The sequence below is a fragment of the Adiantum capillus-veneris genome, chromosome 29 (genome assembly GCF_014529385.1).
Source record: "Adiantum capillus-veneris isolate H3 chromosome 29, ASM1452938v2, whole genome shotgun sequence".
NCBI classification, from domain to species: domain Eukaryota; kingdom Viridiplantae; phylum Streptophyta; class Polypodiopsida; order Polypodiales; family Pteridaceae; genus Adiantum; species Adiantum capillus-veneris.
In genome coordinates, this window is record NC_140959.1 from 57,442,768 (window position 1) to 57,461,371 (window position 18,604).

The 18,604-nt window shown below is 43.5% G+C and overlaps 1 protein-coding gene across 3 annotated transcripts in view; it reads left to right on the forward strand.

Moving 5' to 3' along the window:
- Positions 1 to 18,604, forward strand: part of LOC147419250 (uncharacterized) — a 133,246-nt gene that overhangs the window by 48,857 nt on the left and 65,785 nt on the right. For 2 of the 3 annotated variants that reach the window (XR_015187205.1, XM_086506416.1), the window contains exons 2-4: positions 14,122 to 14,215; positions 14,284 to 14,349; positions 16,457 to 16,561. Coding sequence is in view for 2 of the 3 variants with exons in the window: in XM_086506416.1 (XP_086362542.1) it covers positions 14,122 to 14,215; positions 14,284 to 14,349; positions 16,457 to 16,561 (265 nt within the window). In the remaining variant the exon portion in view is untranslated. Of the gene's footprint in view, positions 1 to 14,038; positions 14,216 to 14,283; positions 14,350 to 16,456; positions 16,562 to 18,604 lie in introns of those variants that run through there. The other variant, XM_086506415.1, reaches the window with a different exon arrangement.

Below are 18,604 nucleotides of genomic sequence, written 5' to 3' on the forward strand. Positions count from 1 at the left end.
AAGACAAGGATGGATTTATTCTTTTGTGGATAAGCAGAGAAGAGAAATTCAACTACTTAAATCAATCTCATACCATGGTAATTGGGATCCATTTTGTGGAAGACTAAACCATGAGAAGGCTTACATTATTAGGGGTATATTGGTCATCAATGAGACAATATGTTCATGCTTTTGTAGAAAAATTCCCTCAATGCAAAAAAAATTCTCATTTATTGCATGCTAATTTGTTTCAAATATCCATTGTACCAAAATGGAGCAATATTTGGTAGAGCAATAAGCGTTTTTCTGAATACATGAGTAAATCTCACCAAAGAGAAATAAAAATTAAAGCAAAAAATGACACAATGATTTAGAAAACTGTTTTACCAAAGAGAAAAAGATCAACAATTAAAACTATGTGCAAATGAATCATGAAACTATTTCAATTTTAGAACGAGCATATGTAGGTCAGCCAACGTCACCATGAAACGCGTTTCGACAGGTCGGGACAGGTGAAACGTTTCGGGCCTTGAAACGTTTCGCTCACCAAGTGAAACACAAGCCGTTTCACTAACAACAAGCTACCATAGTTTTAGTTTCAAAGTCGCTAAACACACATTTAGGTCTCACGTTTCACTATGCTCTCATTTTGGACTGAAACGTTTCGTGGTGAAACGCCGCGTTTCAGGGTGAAATGTTTCGGCTTTGAAATGTTTCGCGGTTACGTTGAGGTCAGCTGGCAATCATTTTTCTCATGAAACCAAAACAAGAGCAATATTAATGGATGGAATTTGGTGGCCAATATTATTTTCCATTGCCAAAGGATTTGTGAAATTATGTGATGCATGTCAACAAGCCAAGATGCCAACTCAAATGGGTAGTATCTCGTGATGATAAACTCAAATGGGTAGTATCTCATGACGACCAATGATGGAAGCTAGAGCACTTACAAAGTGGAGGTTAAAGTTTGTAGGTCCTATTCCAAAGAGCGAGCGAGATTTTTCGAGCAAATAAAAAATTGAGCAAATTAATCCAATCAAAAGCTCATATAGCCCGGCAACCTCTAATAGCATTTTGGACTTGATTAAACATCAAAGTCTTTTAGAAAACTCATCCTAAGCAAACCCATATAAGCCATCTGAAATGAAGCTTGAGTAAAAAGGAATGCACAAATGAACATACTAGCACAACCAAAGAAATTTCCATTGTATAACATGGTCCACACTATGTAGATAGAAGTATTTGGTTGATCAACTTTCCATATTTTAAATGATGCCTCTAGTGAGTCTAAGTGCTAGCGCATTATGGTTAGGAACACAAGCACCACTAGAAGACACATGAAAGTTACAGCAAAAAGAGGCAAAAGAAGGCTATCTTGAAAAACCTTTGTTGGGACGACACCTTCATTGTCTTTCAAGAATATCCCTTTCTTTTGTCACCTTGAGCAAGGAAAATGAAAGAGCAACTCCATGATTACACTTTTATTAATCCCCCTGTTAGGTTTGTGTCACTCAAGCACCCATCCTAGTATTTCTCTGTTTGAGGCCAACTTTTGATTTTTGTTCTGGTCCTCCACCTTGACATAGCTAGTCTGCCATCCTTGCCCAGGTGTGACGTCTGCCTTAATTGATGGCATGACCAATTATCTTACATAGCAACTCAAGCTTAATTTCCTTTAAAGATTCTCCACGACATGTTACTCTAACATCCCACGTTCGTAGGAGGCATATTTCATAAGCCTCGACACCGGATGTGGTGATGGCGACGCGAGTAGCCATATTGATAGCTACCACCTTAACCATGGCCAACGGGCTCGTGATGCAAAGATGTGGTTGAGCAATGAGAGGTTTTTGGTGGTAGGGGCGTTTTGTACGGCTATCTTTTGCAGTATGAGAAGGAAACCGGATTTCTAGATCTTGTAAGTACAACATGGCCCCTCTTTGCTCGAGTGCGAGCAACATCAACCAAAACCAACAAATGGGCATGGACAGCAGATTGGCCACCATCCAGTTAGCGGCCTATGCATTGACACAGTTCTCAAGGAAACCGGTAGATTGTTTGGCTCGAGATTGTGAAGCCAAAAGCAAATGCACGAGTTCGCTAGACGACAATGGCAAAGGCAAGTGTTGCTAAATTGGCTTTATTTGAAATAAAAATAATTCTAAATGAATTATTGGATTTATAAGTGAGAGGGTTTTCTCGCTTGGAATACCAGGAAAAATAATTCTAAATGAATTATTGGAATTTTAAGTGAGAGGGTTTTTGTCACTGGAGACATCCGAGTACAGAGTATTCCTAGTGCGTCATTCAAAGTAATGACGTGAGCACTGAGAACCGGAATATCTGTAAGGCCACCAGGAACGGGTACTTTTGATGCGTCACATCGGATGGGTGACAAGGAGCATTGGAAAGAAGTATCCGACCATCCGGGAACGGACATGTGTGATGCGTCATAGGATGGGTGACATAGAGCATCATGAAGGAGATTGTACCGTAAGCTCGGTAGGAAAGGACTAGGTGATGGGTATTCCTGATGCGTCACAAGGTGGGTGACGAGTGCATCGGAAAGGGGATATGCATAGTCGAGAGGAAATTCCGAACTGTGTTAGAATTGTGCACAAGGAAAAAGCAAGCACTTGAATGAAGATGGGTTCAGAGAAAACTGAGGAAAAGCGGATGCTTTCTGAGAAAGCGGGATTGCTTTTTGGGAAAGCAAATGCTTTCCCGCGAGGAAGTCTATGTCTGCATTGCAACTGTGCATGTGATTGCATCCAGGGAAGTGTTGTGAAAGCATTGTTTTTAACTTATAAGGTTTTATTGAGTTTTTGGGCAGATTTAGACTATTTTTAAAATACGCTGGCCGCCCATTTAATAAGTGGACAGCCATCTGATAAATAAGGCAACAGATCAGCCAACGTTTTCTCTTTCTCTTTTTCAGGCAAAACATCGGATAAAACCGACCGCGATCTCTACGCGAGTAGCTATCTTTGCCATGGCCGAGGAGCTATAAAAGCATCACACGCCCTCTCCCAGAGGGAAGACCAATCTTTGCAAGGAGGAGATGCTGTTGCAGATTTCAGCCGTAAAGAAGACGTTGCCAGTGATGCCCATGGCTGCCCCAAGTGTACCTGATGTCGCCAAGACCCAGTGCGCGAGTTCCCTCGCGAAGAAGTGCCTACGGAGCGTGTTTCCATCGCGACAAGCTGCTGTTTTTCTCTGTTTTCAGCCCATAAACATCGTAGATGGGGCTGATTTACGAGAAGGAACCCGAGAACACACCTCTTTTGTGTGTAGGATTGGAAGAGAGGATTTTCTATGTAGAGATCTCTTTCGGGGAATTGCTTTTTCGAGAACCGAGTTGCGTTACGAGCTCGCGACTTTGAAGGTACGATTTTTATGTTATGATCTCTAAGTATTTGATTGTAGGTGTACTTCCTCTTAGTGAGGGAGTAGGAGTAGAGGAAGGCATGAGCCTCTGCAGGATAAAAGCGCTCTCAGGAACTAGAGCCAGATCAGCCCAAGGGTTTCGTACCCGAGTTTGGGAAGCAGATCCATGGATCGAAGAGAGGTAGACTCTCGAGATGTGATCTGGAAGTTGAAATTCCCAACGGAAGGACTTCGTGTCAAGGAAAGCGGAGTTAATCTGCAGGAAGAGGACTCTCGAAACAGAGCTAGAAAAGAGTTGCAGGGATGTCATGCCCTGAGTCTGGAAGGTGAGATCCAGAGGCGAGAACCTTGATTCTCGAGGATTTGGAATAAGGAACGGAAGTTCCTTGGAATAGGGTTTTGCCCTAGGAATAGGAAGCCGAGGCTTCCAGGAACCATCAAGTCTTATTCTATAACAAATGTGGTAATACGTTCGGTTCAAGTGCTTGTATAGACTTCTCCTCAGTAATAAAGATAATATTACGGGGGGGGGGCCAGCCCGTCTTCTGGTCCCCAGTACTGTGTCGATCTTCTCACTCTCTATCTCTCTCTCTATCTATTTCTCTCTATATCCTTTGGCTTCAGTAATAAGTGATAAATTCTATTTATCCGAATGTATTTTATATTGTTATGCGCTCCCGTTTGTGACAGTGGTATCAGAGCATGGTCTCCTCTCTTTCTCTGTAAAGGAGGACGACTCTGGGAAGATACGAGAAGAAGCCATGACAAGCCAAGAGAGAAGTAAGCAGGCGGAAACCCAAGTCCCGTAGGAAAAAGCTCGCAGAGTTGGTATTTTTTGCTCTCTGCAAGAAGTCGACACAAGACTTGGGATTCTCTGAGAAGGCAACAAGAGCATGATGCTCAATAACCTAGAGAATCCAAGGAGCGGAATGCTCGAGATCCTTCAGAATCCAGAAAATATCCATGAACATCAATCCATAACCATAGCCAAGAAATCCAATCATTCCGGGAAGGATATGAAGAAGGTCTTTAGACCTCAGATCACTCCGGTCAAGGTTGATACTTTTGACGGATGGGAAGATGTCCTGAAAGCTAATGCTTTCATTCGACAGTTTGAAGTTGCCTTTGCAAGTGGCAATTTCTGAAAAGCGTCGAAGGTGAGGCATGTGACCAAACACCTCAAGGGGGATTGCAAGTACTTGGTGGTATACCAAAGCTTTGCAAGGAACTTACAACAAGACTTGGATTCAATTCAAGGCTGAATTTTTGGACAAATTTTTTCCCTCTACGCTTTGAGGAAGGCATTCAAGGAGATTGGGATTGGTTTGCCCAATAGGAACACGAGCGAGTCAAAGCAAGAAGTGGTTCAGTCTTGCCAAGTTAGCTCCATTCTTGATCCTCTCTGAGGAAGGAAAGATGAACAAATTTAACGAAGGACTTTTGCCTGAATTTTGTAAACGCATCTGCAAGATACTTTGCAACAGATGGTGGAGTCAGCAATAAAAGCTAAAAGTGTACACCTTATTTGTATATAGAATACAATCCCTGCAGTAGGACAAGAACCATTGAGCACAGAAACAACGAATTTTTGTTATTTCTCCTCGAAGGATACGTTGCTATCCGGAGAAGGTTTGGAGTAAGGGAATTCAATCTTACTCCTGAGTTCTTGAATAGAAGACCCTCGAACTTTAAGTGAGAGGGCAGGTTTTCGGTCAAAGTTACATCTTTGCAGAAATCATAAAGTGCATTGTGCTTGTTTGCTCTTTTGCACGAGGTATGGTTATGTCTAACCGGGACTACTCACTCTCGAGTGTTTATGAGAGTAGGATCAAATTGAAACATTTCTTTATGCAATGAATTGGTTTGCTCAACCATCGGGAAGGTCAACTATTGATCTCGTATCCAATAGTTCACCAACAAATTACCTGCTATTGCGAGTAGGACGGCAGAAAGGAATGAACCATTCCTAGATTTCAACCAAGAAAATCTTTCACTAAGCTTGAGTAGCTTATGAACCAACACCCCCTACCCGGTAAGGGAAGATATGGTAGTGCTTTACGCACAAGTGAATGAACACTCTTTACGAGGGAAGGAACAAGCGACGGCTACGGCCTGTGCTCGAGGAATCCAAGGATTGAAATCCTAGCTTATTTGATGAGCGGGTTTTGCTCTAAGAACGAGCCAAGGAATCGTCACGTTGAGCGTCTTCGCTCTAAGGATCTTACAAAGGGAAGGAAATTTCCCAGGTTCACCGAAACTCCAACACAACTTAAGAATTATGTACACCTTTCAGTACATGGATAACACACGAAGATGCAGACCTATGCCAAGGTGGGCCATCTACCAGTTTAATTTTTTTCTGCTAAACGGAATGAGATGAACCAACTTCCTTTTTAAAAATTGGAGAAGAGTTTGTTATACCTTTTTGCGCGCACGGATATTCCGACACGAGAATCTCTATTTGAGATGTGTTCGGTAGAAGGAATTTGAGTTTCTCTACGGAGAAGAGGTTTTCTGATGGTAGTTGATCATTGAGTACGCTATGTGCTTTTACCATTACAGGAGCAACTTTTGGTTGCGGTATATGTTTCTCCATGAGTAGATCAAGTAGCATCTACATGTTGCAAGAATAAATTCGAACTATTATGTTCGTAAGAATATAGTTCGCCAACTGTTTCAAAATGATAAGAATTACATATGGGAGAACATCCCTGAGAATCAAAGAGGGTTTGCTCTATTGTGAACCAGGTTTGAATGTACGTTCAGAAAATGCTATGGCTAGAATCCTATCTCCCTGAGATTTTGCAAGGCGTCATCGATGCTCGCAAGGTGAATCATTTTTTATGATTCTGTAAGGAAGAGACTCTAATGGGCGTCTGGAAAACACTGTTGGTGGTAATAACTCGCAGGAGGGAAAAATTGGAAGGAAGTGCTGCCGTGCACAAGGAATCTTCGGATTGGAACCGTCCGCCTACGTTGAGCGACGGCCCGGAACAAGAACCTTCTTTAAGGTGATCGCAAATTGTGAAAGAAAGACATCGAGCGTAATGCTCTATGACTTGGGCATTCCCTATGTGGGAGGACACAAGAGGTTTAATATCCTCAAGACTTATAGCGCAAGGTTATGCGCAAGGACATAGACCTAGATTGATTTCTAGGAGGATTATTCTTCTCGGAATTGAGAAGGTGGAATTGAGTTAACAGATTTTCGGATGAGGAAACTTCCAATATGTTGGAAAGACGCGAATGACGAGTTCTTACATGGCTCGTAACTTCAATGAAAGGTGAAGGATATCCTCGAGGTACTAGAGGAAAGACATGAACCGGTAAGGTAAGTATTGAATTATTGAATTTTTGATTTTTTGTTTAATTTAATTTTTAAGTTCTCTTTTGAGAAAGGACTAGCTCAACTCACCATTGAGCAAGATTTGGAATCTTTCCGGTTTCTCCCCTGCAGTTCAGTTAGACCTCTACAGTTGAGGACAACTGTTTATAAGTGAGAGGGATGTTGCTAAATTGGCTTTATTTGACATAAAAATAATTCTAAATGAATTATTGGATTTATAAGTGAGAGGGTTTTCTCGCTTGGAACACCAGGAAAAATAATTCTAAATGAATTATTGGAATTTGAAGTGAGAGGGTTTTTCTCACTGGAGACATTCGAGTACAGAGTATTCTTAGTGCGTCATTCAAAGTAATGACGGGAGCACTGAGAACGGGAATATCTGTAAGGCCACCAAGAACGAGTACTTCTGATGCGTCACATCAGATGGGTGACATGGAGCATCGGAAAGAAGTATTCGACCATCGGGGAACGGACATGTGTGATGCGTCATAGGATGGGTGACATAGAGCATCATGAAGGAGATTGTATAGTAAGTTCGGTAGGAAAGGACTAGGTGATGGGTATTCCTGATGCGTCACAAGGTGGGTGACGAGTGCATCGAAAAGGGGATATGCATAGTCGAGAGGAAATTCCGAACTGTGTTAGAATTGTGCACAAGGAAAAAGCAAGCACTTGAATGAAGATGGGTTCAGAGGAAACTTTGAGGAAAAACGGATGCTTTCTGAGAAAGCGGGATTGCTTTTTGGGAAAGCAAATGCTTTCCCGCGAGGAAGTCTATGTCTGCATTGCAACTGTGCATGTGATTGCATCTAGGGACGCCTGGGAAGTGCTGTGAAAGCATTGTTTTTAACTTATAAGGTTTTATTGAGTTTTTGGGCAGATTCAGACTATTTTTAAAATACGTTGGCCGCCCATTTAGTAAGTGGACAGCCATCTGATAAATAAGGCAACAGATCAGCCAACGTTTTCTCTTTCTCTTTTTCAGGCAAAACATCGAAAAAAACCGACCGCGATCTCTACGCGAGCAGCTATCTTTGCCATGGCCGAGGAGCTATAAAAGCATCACACGCCCTCTCCCAGAAGGAAGACCAATCTTTGCAAGGAGGAGATGCTGCTGCAGATTTTAGCCATAAAGAAGACGTTGCCAGTGATGCCCATGGCTGCACGATTGAAGGTACGATTTTTATGTGATGATCTCTAAGTATTTGATTGCAGGTGTACTTCCTCTTAGTGAGGGAGTAGGAGCAGAGGAAGGCATGAGTCTCTGCAGGATAAAAGCGCTCTGAGGAACTAGAGTCAGATCAGCTCAAGGGTTTCGTACCCGAGTTTGGGAAGCAGATCCACGGATCGAAGAGAGGTAGACTCTCGAGATGTGATCCGGAAGTTGAAATTCCCAAGGGAAGGACTTCATGTCCAGGAAAGCGCAGTTAATCTGCAGGAAGAGGACTCTCGAAACAGAGTTAGAAAAGAGTTGCAGGGATGTCGTGCCCTGAGTCTGGACAGAGGCGAGAACCTTGATTTTCGAGGATTTGGAATAAGGAACGGAAGTTCCTTGGAATAGGGTTTTGCCCTAGGAACCATCAAGTATTATTCTAGAACGAACGTGGTAATACGTTCCGTTCAAGTGCTTGTATAAACTTCTCCTGAGGAATAAAGATAATATTACGGGGGGGGGGGACCAACCCATCTTCTGGTCCTCAGTACTGTGCCGATCTTCTCACTCTCTTTCTCTCTCTCTATCTATTTCTCTCTATATCCTTTGGCTTCAGTAATAAGTGATAAATTCTATTTATCCGAATGTATTTTATATTGTCAAGGACGGCAATACCAGTACTCAATTAGCCGCCTTGGTATCCACGAGGTTCGACAACCATTGTTATACATGTGACATGACGCTTTGTTTGGCTCTGGAGTCTGAAGCCAAAGACAAAAGCAAGAACTCACAGGAAGACAAAGACAATGAAAGCTAGACAGAGATTACGGCAATTAAGATTTGACAGAGGACATTGGCATGGCTAGAAATCTGTCGGCGGCCACAGTGGCCTCGCCGTCATATTTCTAGTCAAAAGGCAGTTATTGCCACTAGCTTGAGCCAGAGAGAGGCTTGTGAGTGGCAGAGAGGGGCAAATAGTGCTCCGTATAATTAATTCGGATCCTTGTAGTTCAAGTTATCGGTGTTTGAACCCGTGGGTCGGAGTTCAAGGTACGCACATGTATCTGGCAGGGAAGCAATTGGCAATAAGACGTATCTAAAACACTATGGATGAGTGCACCAATCCATTGTTGTTGGTCAGATTATGCACAGGATGTGTTTCAAAGTTTATTGTATGTAAAGTATTTTGGACATGATGTGTTTACAGTCCACGAATGGGGATTTTTGGACGTAGTGTGGTCTAAAGTTCAATTTTCAAAAAGGAAATCGATGCTCAAGATGGCATTCTTCTAAGGTACAAAGTTGAGAGTAGCGAATCCGAGGTGTATCCAGTGGAAAGGATGCTCTTGTATGGTGTCCATGGTAGCTTCTTCATCGACTTGGTCTCATTATTCTTGTCCACTATGAGCTGTAGAGAGGGTGTTAAGAGTTTTGGCATCTCAAGTGAACTGCCCAATGCGATCCCATTATTTGATTTGGCTTTTAGGTATTTATTTTACATATTTGTCAAAGTTTGGGTAGGGCATTTTACTGAGGTTGCTATATAAGCAACCCTCAGCCCCCATTGTATACACATCAATTATTTTATTGCCAAGGTTGGTTGGTTCAGGAGTCCTCTCTCTCTCTCTCTTTTCAGCAGGTTGAGGCGAGCTAGGCCCGACGACGCCCGCAGGCTACTAGAGGCTACGTCCCATGACTCCACTACAAATAGATCGAGGAGATCCGGACTCCAGCACATTGAGCTTCCAAGGAGAGACGAGCCTAGATGATGGCTTGCCCAGAGGTGTTCATCAAGGCAGCCCTTGCTCTTGACCCTCCCATGTACTACATTTTACACCCACCATTAGCACAGGATGGAGCTAGCTAGATTGATGCATTTGGATGGTTGTACTACCCTCAACACATAGACATGCACATATCCATAGTACTAGTGCTCCACCCATTCCCATAGATTTCATCACCCACCAGACGTCCTTCTCTCTTTTATTTTGTACGAGTCCGAACTATTTTGTCTTTTGCGATAGACAGAAGACGTATACTTGATTTGTCTCATAGGCCGACTTCGGCCTCACATAGACGTTAAAAAGCTTTTTTTCTTTCTTTCTTCTCTCTCTCGCTCTCTCTCTCTCTCTCTCTCTCTCTCTCTCTCTCTATCTCGACATCCAGAGTACAGATAAGGATGGATTCATCACCCATTGTATCTCTCTCTCTCTTGTATTGGGCACCCATTGTATCAGTGGTCACACATACCCCACATAGTTCTAGCTAGTAACACTTCTAGATTCAATTTAGTATCTCTTTTTTTGTACTCAGACATGGTATGAGATTCACCAATATGTAACAGATTGGTCTCATAGGTCATTTTGTCCTTTTGAAGATGTTATGATATCATTTCATTTCATTTCATCTCTCTCTCTCTCTCTCTCTCTCTCTCTCTCTCTCTCTCCACATGCCGCTGCCCCGTCTACTACGAGATACAAGGCCGCTTCCATTGCTTGTTTAGAGAGGGTTTTGGACCACTCTCCAGAGTCATGGGGTACGAGGATCACAGATGCCTGGGTTTGTTCCTTCTCGAGCTGCGGAGCCAATATCAGAGACGGATCACAAATTTCTTCAGAGCAGACACTGTATAGTCAGAGGAGCTACTCCCACAGCAGAGCTCACATTCGTGTCACACCAGAGGCACACTGATCGATCGAGCGATTGAGGTGGGGAGATCCAGACGCCCACGACTACAGAGGACTACACAACATCGACAGAGGCTACATCAGAAGATTTGGATCACTTTGGCCATACATGCACGACGCCTGGTCAGTAGTCTGACCATGGAGGAGATTGATGCAATCCGCTAGCAATTGATGCTGGATCTCCTGTGATTTAGCTATTTAGCTATCCCAGCTAGATGCGTACTTTGCTTAGCTCACATTGAGCAGCTTAGGATGCCATATTATTTTTGTTTTGGTATGTTCGTTGTTAGTTAGTTTATTTTGTCACTCTGACTTTGTATCAAATCCACCACATTGTAACTTTCTGGTCTCATAGGTCACTTTGGCCTTTTGAAGACGTTAATGTAACATTTCATTTCATTTTCATCTCTCTCTCTCTCTCTCTCTCCTCTCCCTCTCTCTCTCTCTCTCTCTCTCTCTCTCTCTCTCTCTTAACCTCCTCCCGTAAGCCCTCCCCTCGCCACAACCCCCCCCCCCCCCCCCCCCCCTCTTTGTCATGGCCCTAAGAGTGTAGATAATTCTGAACTCTCGTAGTCCAGAGGAAACTAGTGACAAAAGCGTCTGCCTTCGGTTTCTGGGTGCATAGTCCTGGTCGTTCTTCTTGTATACTTTTTTGGTGTATGAGGGGAGCGGCCGGGCGTGCCCTACCCGACTCCGAAAACAAAACAAAAATCATATTTGTACATAGTTTCTGGACAACGCCTTCCCGACCCCCCCGATCCATGCCCACACACATGTGCTTTTTTCACCGCTGAGATGGTGAAGAAGGCCATTGACAGGATAAGACTGGGAGAGCATATGATCATGATGGCTTAGTGGCTGAGCGTTTCATGCATGACAGAGATCTACTAGCAGAACTTCTAGCAGTTATGTTTAACCGTGCCATGTGTGAGCCTTGAGGGCTTGCCTGATACTTGGAGCCTGTCTACGATCGTACCTATCTTCAAGTCAGGAGACCCTATGGAGCCTGGAAATTATCGCACTATCATGATTGGACACATATTGTCACGGTTGTACGCATCCATTCTTGAGCAGCAGCTGAGTAGATGGGGAGAGAGGGAGGGAATGCGTTCTGTTGGGCAAGCAGGGTTCAGGAGAGGTTTTTCTACTCTTGACCATATTTTGACACTCAGGGCCATCATCGAGAAAGGCAGATCCCATGGGAGACGGATCTATTGTAGCTTTGTGTGACTTCCGCAAAGCATTTGACACAGTACCCAGAGCTAGATTGATGCGCAGATTCCAGGAGATGGGAGTACCCACAGAGCTCATTTGAAGGATCATGGCACTGTACATATCAATAGTAGGGCATGTATGCACCTTAGAGGGTCTATCTACACCGGTTTACTCCACTATTGGGGTGAAGCAGGGATGCCCGCTCTTCCTACTCTATTTGGTATGTATGTGGATGAGGTTTCCGACTACATTGAGAGAGATAGTGATAGAGGTGCACCGCTGGCAGGGACATGGATTCCGCTATTGTTATATTCTGATGATATTGTGTTGATCTCCGACTCTCCGGAGGGGATGCAACGTTACTTGGATGTTTTGCATAGGTTTGCCCATGAGAGTGGCCTGTCTGTCAATCTTGGTAAAACCAAGGTGATGGTATTTAATACCACCCCACAGTGGATCAGGAGGTCAGCACCCGCATTCGCATATGGCCAGGAGATAATGGAATATACAGATGCTTGCACTTGCCTTGGAGTGGTTTTTAGTGGACTGGCATTTTCTTTGAGGAGAGCAACAGAGACTAGATTGATCAGAGCCCATTCGGCATTGGGGAGACTGGAGAGGATGTGTTCACAGGTTCACTTTCAGGAGCCTCGAACGAAACTCTGGCTCTTTGACACTTTGGTGGCTTCTGTATTGCTCCATGGAGCTGAGATATGGGGGTCTTCATTGGATCATCACGGGAGAACATGTCGTACTGATGGATGGGGGGGCATGGAGAAGCCTCTGGTCTCCATGATCTCGCGGTTCATTAGAGCCAAGGCTTCAGTACCACGTGCCATTATCCGAGCAAAGCTAGCTGCCCCCCCACTAGTAGTTGAGGCGCTCATCAGATCTGTTTCCTTCTTACACTGCTTGTGGGAACTTCCCAGAGACAAATACGCCCACCTTGCACTTGAGTCCTCTCGAGAGTTAGCCAGGCAGGGAGACACAACATGTTGGTATGAGGAGATAACGTCATGGTTCCAGGCACATGGATCAATATATACAGATTGCCCCCCTTCCAGTACTCACTGGATGCACCCTCTCTGACTCTTACACAGTTCGAGACCACCAAGCTCATCCGCCAGGACCTGATTCAGCTAGACACCAGGAGCACATGGGTACAGCCAACACAGGAGCTGGGCACGAAGATGGCTTTCTACAGGGAGCATCTTCTCTAGCTTACGACGGATGGTTTTGTGACGAGGCCTAGATATATGGACATCCACTTGTCTCGTGGGATACGGTGTGCGATTGGCCAAATACGCACATCTTCACACCAACTGCCGATCTAGACTGGGAGATACAGCAGAGTGCTAGCAGAGGCCAGGACATGCACCCTGTGTGACATGGAGCCTGAGACAGAGTTACAATACACATGCCACTGCCCCGTCTACTACGAAATACGAGGCCGCTTCCACTACTTGTTCAGAGAGGGCTTTGGGCCACTCTCCAGAGTCATGAGGTACGAGGAAGAGATGCCTGGGTTTGTTTCTGCTCGAGTTGCGCAGACACAGAGAGAGCCTGACGAGAGGAGAGGCTAGCCAGTCTCAGAGACACATCACAGACTTCTTTAGAGCAGACACTGGACACCCAAAGGAGCTACTACCACAGCAGATCTTGTCACCTCACACCAAAGGTACACTAATCGATCGAGCGACTGAGCTAGGGAGATCGAGAGGCCCACGACTGCGGAGGACTACACAACATCGACAGAGGCTACATGAGAGGATTCGAACCACTTTGGCCCGACATGCACGACGCCCGGTCAGACTGCTATTCATGGAGGAGATTGATGAGATCCGCCAGCGACCGATGCTGGATCTCTTGTGACTTGTGATTTAGCTACCCCTAGCTAGCTGCTTAGTTCACGCCTACCAGTTTAGGATCCCATAGTACTTTTATTTTATCATTTTATTATTTTGTCATTTCATTTTGTTACTCTGACTTGGTATCAAATTCACACATTGTAATGCTATGGTCTCATAGGTCATTTTGGCCTTTTGAAGACGTTAATATAACATTTCATTTTATTTATTTCTCTCTGTCCTCTTGGTCTTTACGCTTCCGCATCGTCGACTTTGAACACCCCCCCCCCCCCCCCCCCCCCCCCCCCTAACCCAACAAAAAAAAAACACTTGCAAATAAAAAACCCCTCAAAGAAAAAAGGAACCCGTAACAAAGATATATACTGCTATACCGGAATGCTGGTGGGAACCTTTAACACTGGCTATGCTGCTTATCATCAAAGAGTGTGTAACAAACATAAACATATATAGTGCTGATCATATTCTCCATCATAATGATTTTTTCAGTGGTTCAAAAAAGCCTTCTGAATTTAGGAGGCTCATCTTTGCCTCAGCTGTTGGGCTTTTGGTGGGCTTATCTGTTGGAATCACTGCTACAAAGGTAAAGTATGCCTTGTAGTAAGGTTTTGATTGTTTACAACAAAGACTCATTTGTTTCATTCTTTGCAGTATGGTTTGATGACAGGTGCTTCTTTGATACTAGCAAGAGACTTTACACCTTCCTCTAATGCAAAGGCAAGATCAGCATCCTTGATAGATTGTATGTAGGTACAGTACAATGCTATGAAATGCAACTGCATGTATGGATGTAGTGCAATACTAGAGTTTTCCTCTGGTTTTGTTTATGTGAGTTAGTGCTCACATGCATCCTTAACATCTGTGGCACCCCCATGGCAGGTTTTTTAATGTTCAGTGCCAGTCTGGCATTTATAAGAGGAATGATCACAAGATATAAGGTTACTGACTCTATATTAAGCAGTTAAGAAGTCCGCCAGTGCTACATTTAGGAAACAGCATTAAACTGCTTAATATAGATTCAATGGCCTTACAACAGTTGACGAAGGCTTTATGTCTTTTGTTTTAGTTCTTTCATTGGCAACCTTAGCCGTTGATTAGGGACCCCAGTTGCGGTAACCAGTTCTGATAAAGCAACCTGACTTGAGATGCATTTTATTCTTGACAATGCTGGAAGCCTTCGGCAGTAATTTTTTCACCTTCAAAGGTTTAGACTTCTTACATATCATGCCTCTACCTGTTTGCTGCTGCTGCTTAAGAGCAGACCCTGAAAGGAGTTGGATGTTTTATGGACCTGAGGTTAGTCCCAAGAGGCGGTTGTCCGTTCAGATCTAACCATGGCCATAAGGCATAGTGGCATTTATTTACTAAGCTGCTCCACATGATGGATCATGTATTTGCAGACAAGATGTTTCATGAAAGTTGGAGAGAAGAAAATTTGGTGCGTGACAGGCATGTGCATCTGAGGGCAACTTTTTAGGTATATTCGATATGGTGGAGTAATTCTCTGAGGCATCTGAATTTCTTAAAAAACTGTACTTCATGCTGCAGTCAGGATAAAAGCATGTGTTAAAAATCAGCCACTAAATCATCGCTGCAAATCTGAAGGGTTATGAACCAGAAAAGACAGAATGCAAATATCAGTAAATAAATTGATTAACGTCTTATCTTAAGAGAAAGGCCCGAAGCTGCCATCATGTAGTCATATTCACAGAACCAGCAATTCTGATGGAATTCTAAACAAATCCGATTGGGCAATTTACAGAAGGTGCGTAGCCTCCTTATGCATATAACTATTTGTGCACGATAGTGAGTGGTGTTTGCAAATTATGAATCATGTTTTTCTCTTACAAGGCACAGATGGGGTGCTGAATTGACCAAGCAGAGCGTGTGCCAACTTGGTCTATCTCATTTACATCTAGTCAGACATGTCCCTTGCAATATGTGCCCTATTTCTTGACAACTGTAAACTGCCTCATCAGTAGTGAGAGAGATTGAGATTGGCTCCATATTTGTTTATTGCAGACAAAGCAAGCAAACTTTTATAATTTCCTGTCACAGAGTTCATTATGTGCTGACTCTATCTTTTCATTTTGAATAATGAAAACATTTTGTTAAAAAAAACACCTCAAGTGCACAACCCCCGATATAATTACAAGGATTGTCAAGGTTTTAAGTTGTTTCTTAGCTTTGTTCTTGTCAGATCTCCTAAGCCTCTAAGAAGCTTTACAGAGGATAGTTGGTGTTCATAACTTTCCCTGAAAACGCTTATTGAGGTCACAAATCTTTACTTATTCTCCCTCTACTCAGTCTGGTTGTATCCTCCCATGAAAATAGTTCTTACTGCATCTACACTTGGAAGAAGTTATGCTTCTTATTTATGTGGATTCGGATGAGCTACTGCCATGGGCATTGCTAGAGGATTAATTATGTGCCATGCTTGCATCCGATCAGGCATTTACTATGGTACATTAAACTAATGTACTTAAGCATGACAATGAAGAGAGTATCAGAAATTTCCTGCCAGGGTTTAAGGGACTCTTTTTAACAGAAGGAAATGAGAAAAGTGTTTGCAGTTTTGCTATTGTTCCCTATCAAATAGTGCCTGAAAAACCTTGTTTTTGGGTAAGTCTTTTTTGAGTGGACCGATGTACCTAGTACCTACGGCACTTTTATTTAGCTGATTGGCTAAATATTTTCTTGTTTAAATAAAATATCATTAAAATATACTACGTGTTGCTGAGGGAAATATACTGGAAACTTTTGTGGCATGTTTTTTGATGTGCTGTCTTACTGATGATATGTCTAAGATATACCTTGGATGCAGGCTTCAGGTGGAAGTACTCCTAGAGGCACAGGTGCTCTACCACGTGGCATAATTGCACCAAGCACCGATTTATATTTACGAAGGCTCTGGGGCAATCCAGAAGAGGTGCTGTTTAAGTTCGTATCCGTTATATTGCAAGAGCTTTATGTGCTGCAGCAGCCAACAAATCTAGAGCTCAATTTTTTTTCCTTACTGCAGTGTATAAACTTAAGTAGAAAATGTATTGGTGAGGTACTTTGGAGATTACAGAACTCTCTGATTATCCTGTGATTTAGGTGGGGGTCCATTTCAGCACTAATGCAAGTTTATTTGAATGAAGCGAAACATATTTAGTGTAAGGAATCTGCCCAATGATCGAAACATGGGTGTGTTTTGATGCTACTTGACATAAAATCAGCAACTTCATAAAATCTTACAGCAGCAATGATTTTGTGAAGGACTGGAATCAACACAAGAACTGTTGTGGTCAATGCTGGAAATTACGTGTAAGGGTATGGGAAAGACAAGTAAACTGTAAGCTTGTTGCTCTCGAAGATGGTATCTGTTGCCAGTCTTCCCATCCAATTGTGGGGCGTCTTGCTATTGGGATGGAACTCTCAAACCACAAGGAGCAGAGCGCCGGATCTTCAGATGCCTTAATTGGTGTCTCTTTTGAGACTCTCTGGACTGTCCAATTGAAAGTACAGAGTTTTTATGCCACATAGCATTTTTATCAGGTGCCCCTCCATGTCGCAGGGTGCATTTTGGGCAGAAATGCCCTCTCCCAATCTATCTTTAATTGGTGTCTCTTTTGAGACTCTCTGGACTGTCCAATTGAAAGTACAGAGTTTTTATGCCACATAGCATTTTTATCAGGTGCCCCTCTATGTCGCAGGGTGCATTTTGGGCAGAAATGCCCTCTCTCACTCTATCTTTGGTTTAGAGTTCTCTCTCTAGGCTGCATCAGAGGATTCTGATCACTTTGGCCCGACATGCACGACGCTTGGTCAGGCTATTGACCATGGAGGAGATTGATGAGATCCACCAGCGACCGATGCTGGATCTTTTGTGATTTAGCTATCCCACCTAGCTGCTTAGCTCACACTAGCAGTTTAGGATTTCATAGTATTTTATTTTGTCATTTTTGTTACTCTGACCTTGTATCAGATCCACCACATTGTAACTTTCTAGTCTCATAGGTCACTTTGGCCTTTTGAAGACGTTAATATAGCATTTCATTTTTTTTTCTCTCTTTGACCCCCAACACCCCCCCCCCCCCCCCCCGCCTCCCTTTGTCTCCATCTGCATTTTTCCAGCCTTGGGAGATCGCCCTCTGGCTCTCCCACTCTCCCCTTCAGACAGTATCATTGCAGGTTGGGATTGTAGTGCAAAGGAGGAGGTTATACCTGCAGAGAGGCTCCAAGACCGACATTTTGCGAGATCTACCGTAGACACGTACGAGCTCATCCTGCTGTCCGCACCCAGAGGGAGTTGTAATTGCACCGGGTGCTACGATTCACTTTATTTTGCTGCCACTTTGACATGGTATCAGAGCCCGTGTGCTGAAAAATCAGATCATTGACCTTAGCTTGTTCAAGGTGCTGATTTTCGCGACCAAGAGGAGCAGACAATTGGTTCCCTCTGTTTTCTCACTTGTTTGGGGCTAATTTGCTGCTGTCCTGGGCAGATTTGGACTTTACCTTTTTCATTTCACCTGGTTCTAGCCTACTCACATGCCCAAGCTCTCTGTGGGTCTAGTTAGATGGGTGAAGGCCCAACCAAGGATCCAATCATTGAGGATTATGCACATGATGATAAGCCAATCAAGATCCCTACCCTTAATCCGACAAATTGGCAATTGATGGTCACAATTATGCTATATGGCACGAGACCATGATGGCCGTCTTTGTCTTGTATAAGCTTGAAGTCTTTGTTACCATGGAGCTTAAGAGAATGGCGTATGCGGTTGGAGCCGCATTGAAGGAGCGGGTCAATGCTTTATTGTGCGCATTGATCATACTCAACAATACACCATTGGTGATCTACGATACACCATTCACTATCTTCAACAGTACACCATTGGTGATCAATCAAACGTTTTATTCCCTCGAAACGAATTGAAACCCGAAATGCTTAGAAACAAACATGAAACAACTATTTTAGGTAAAT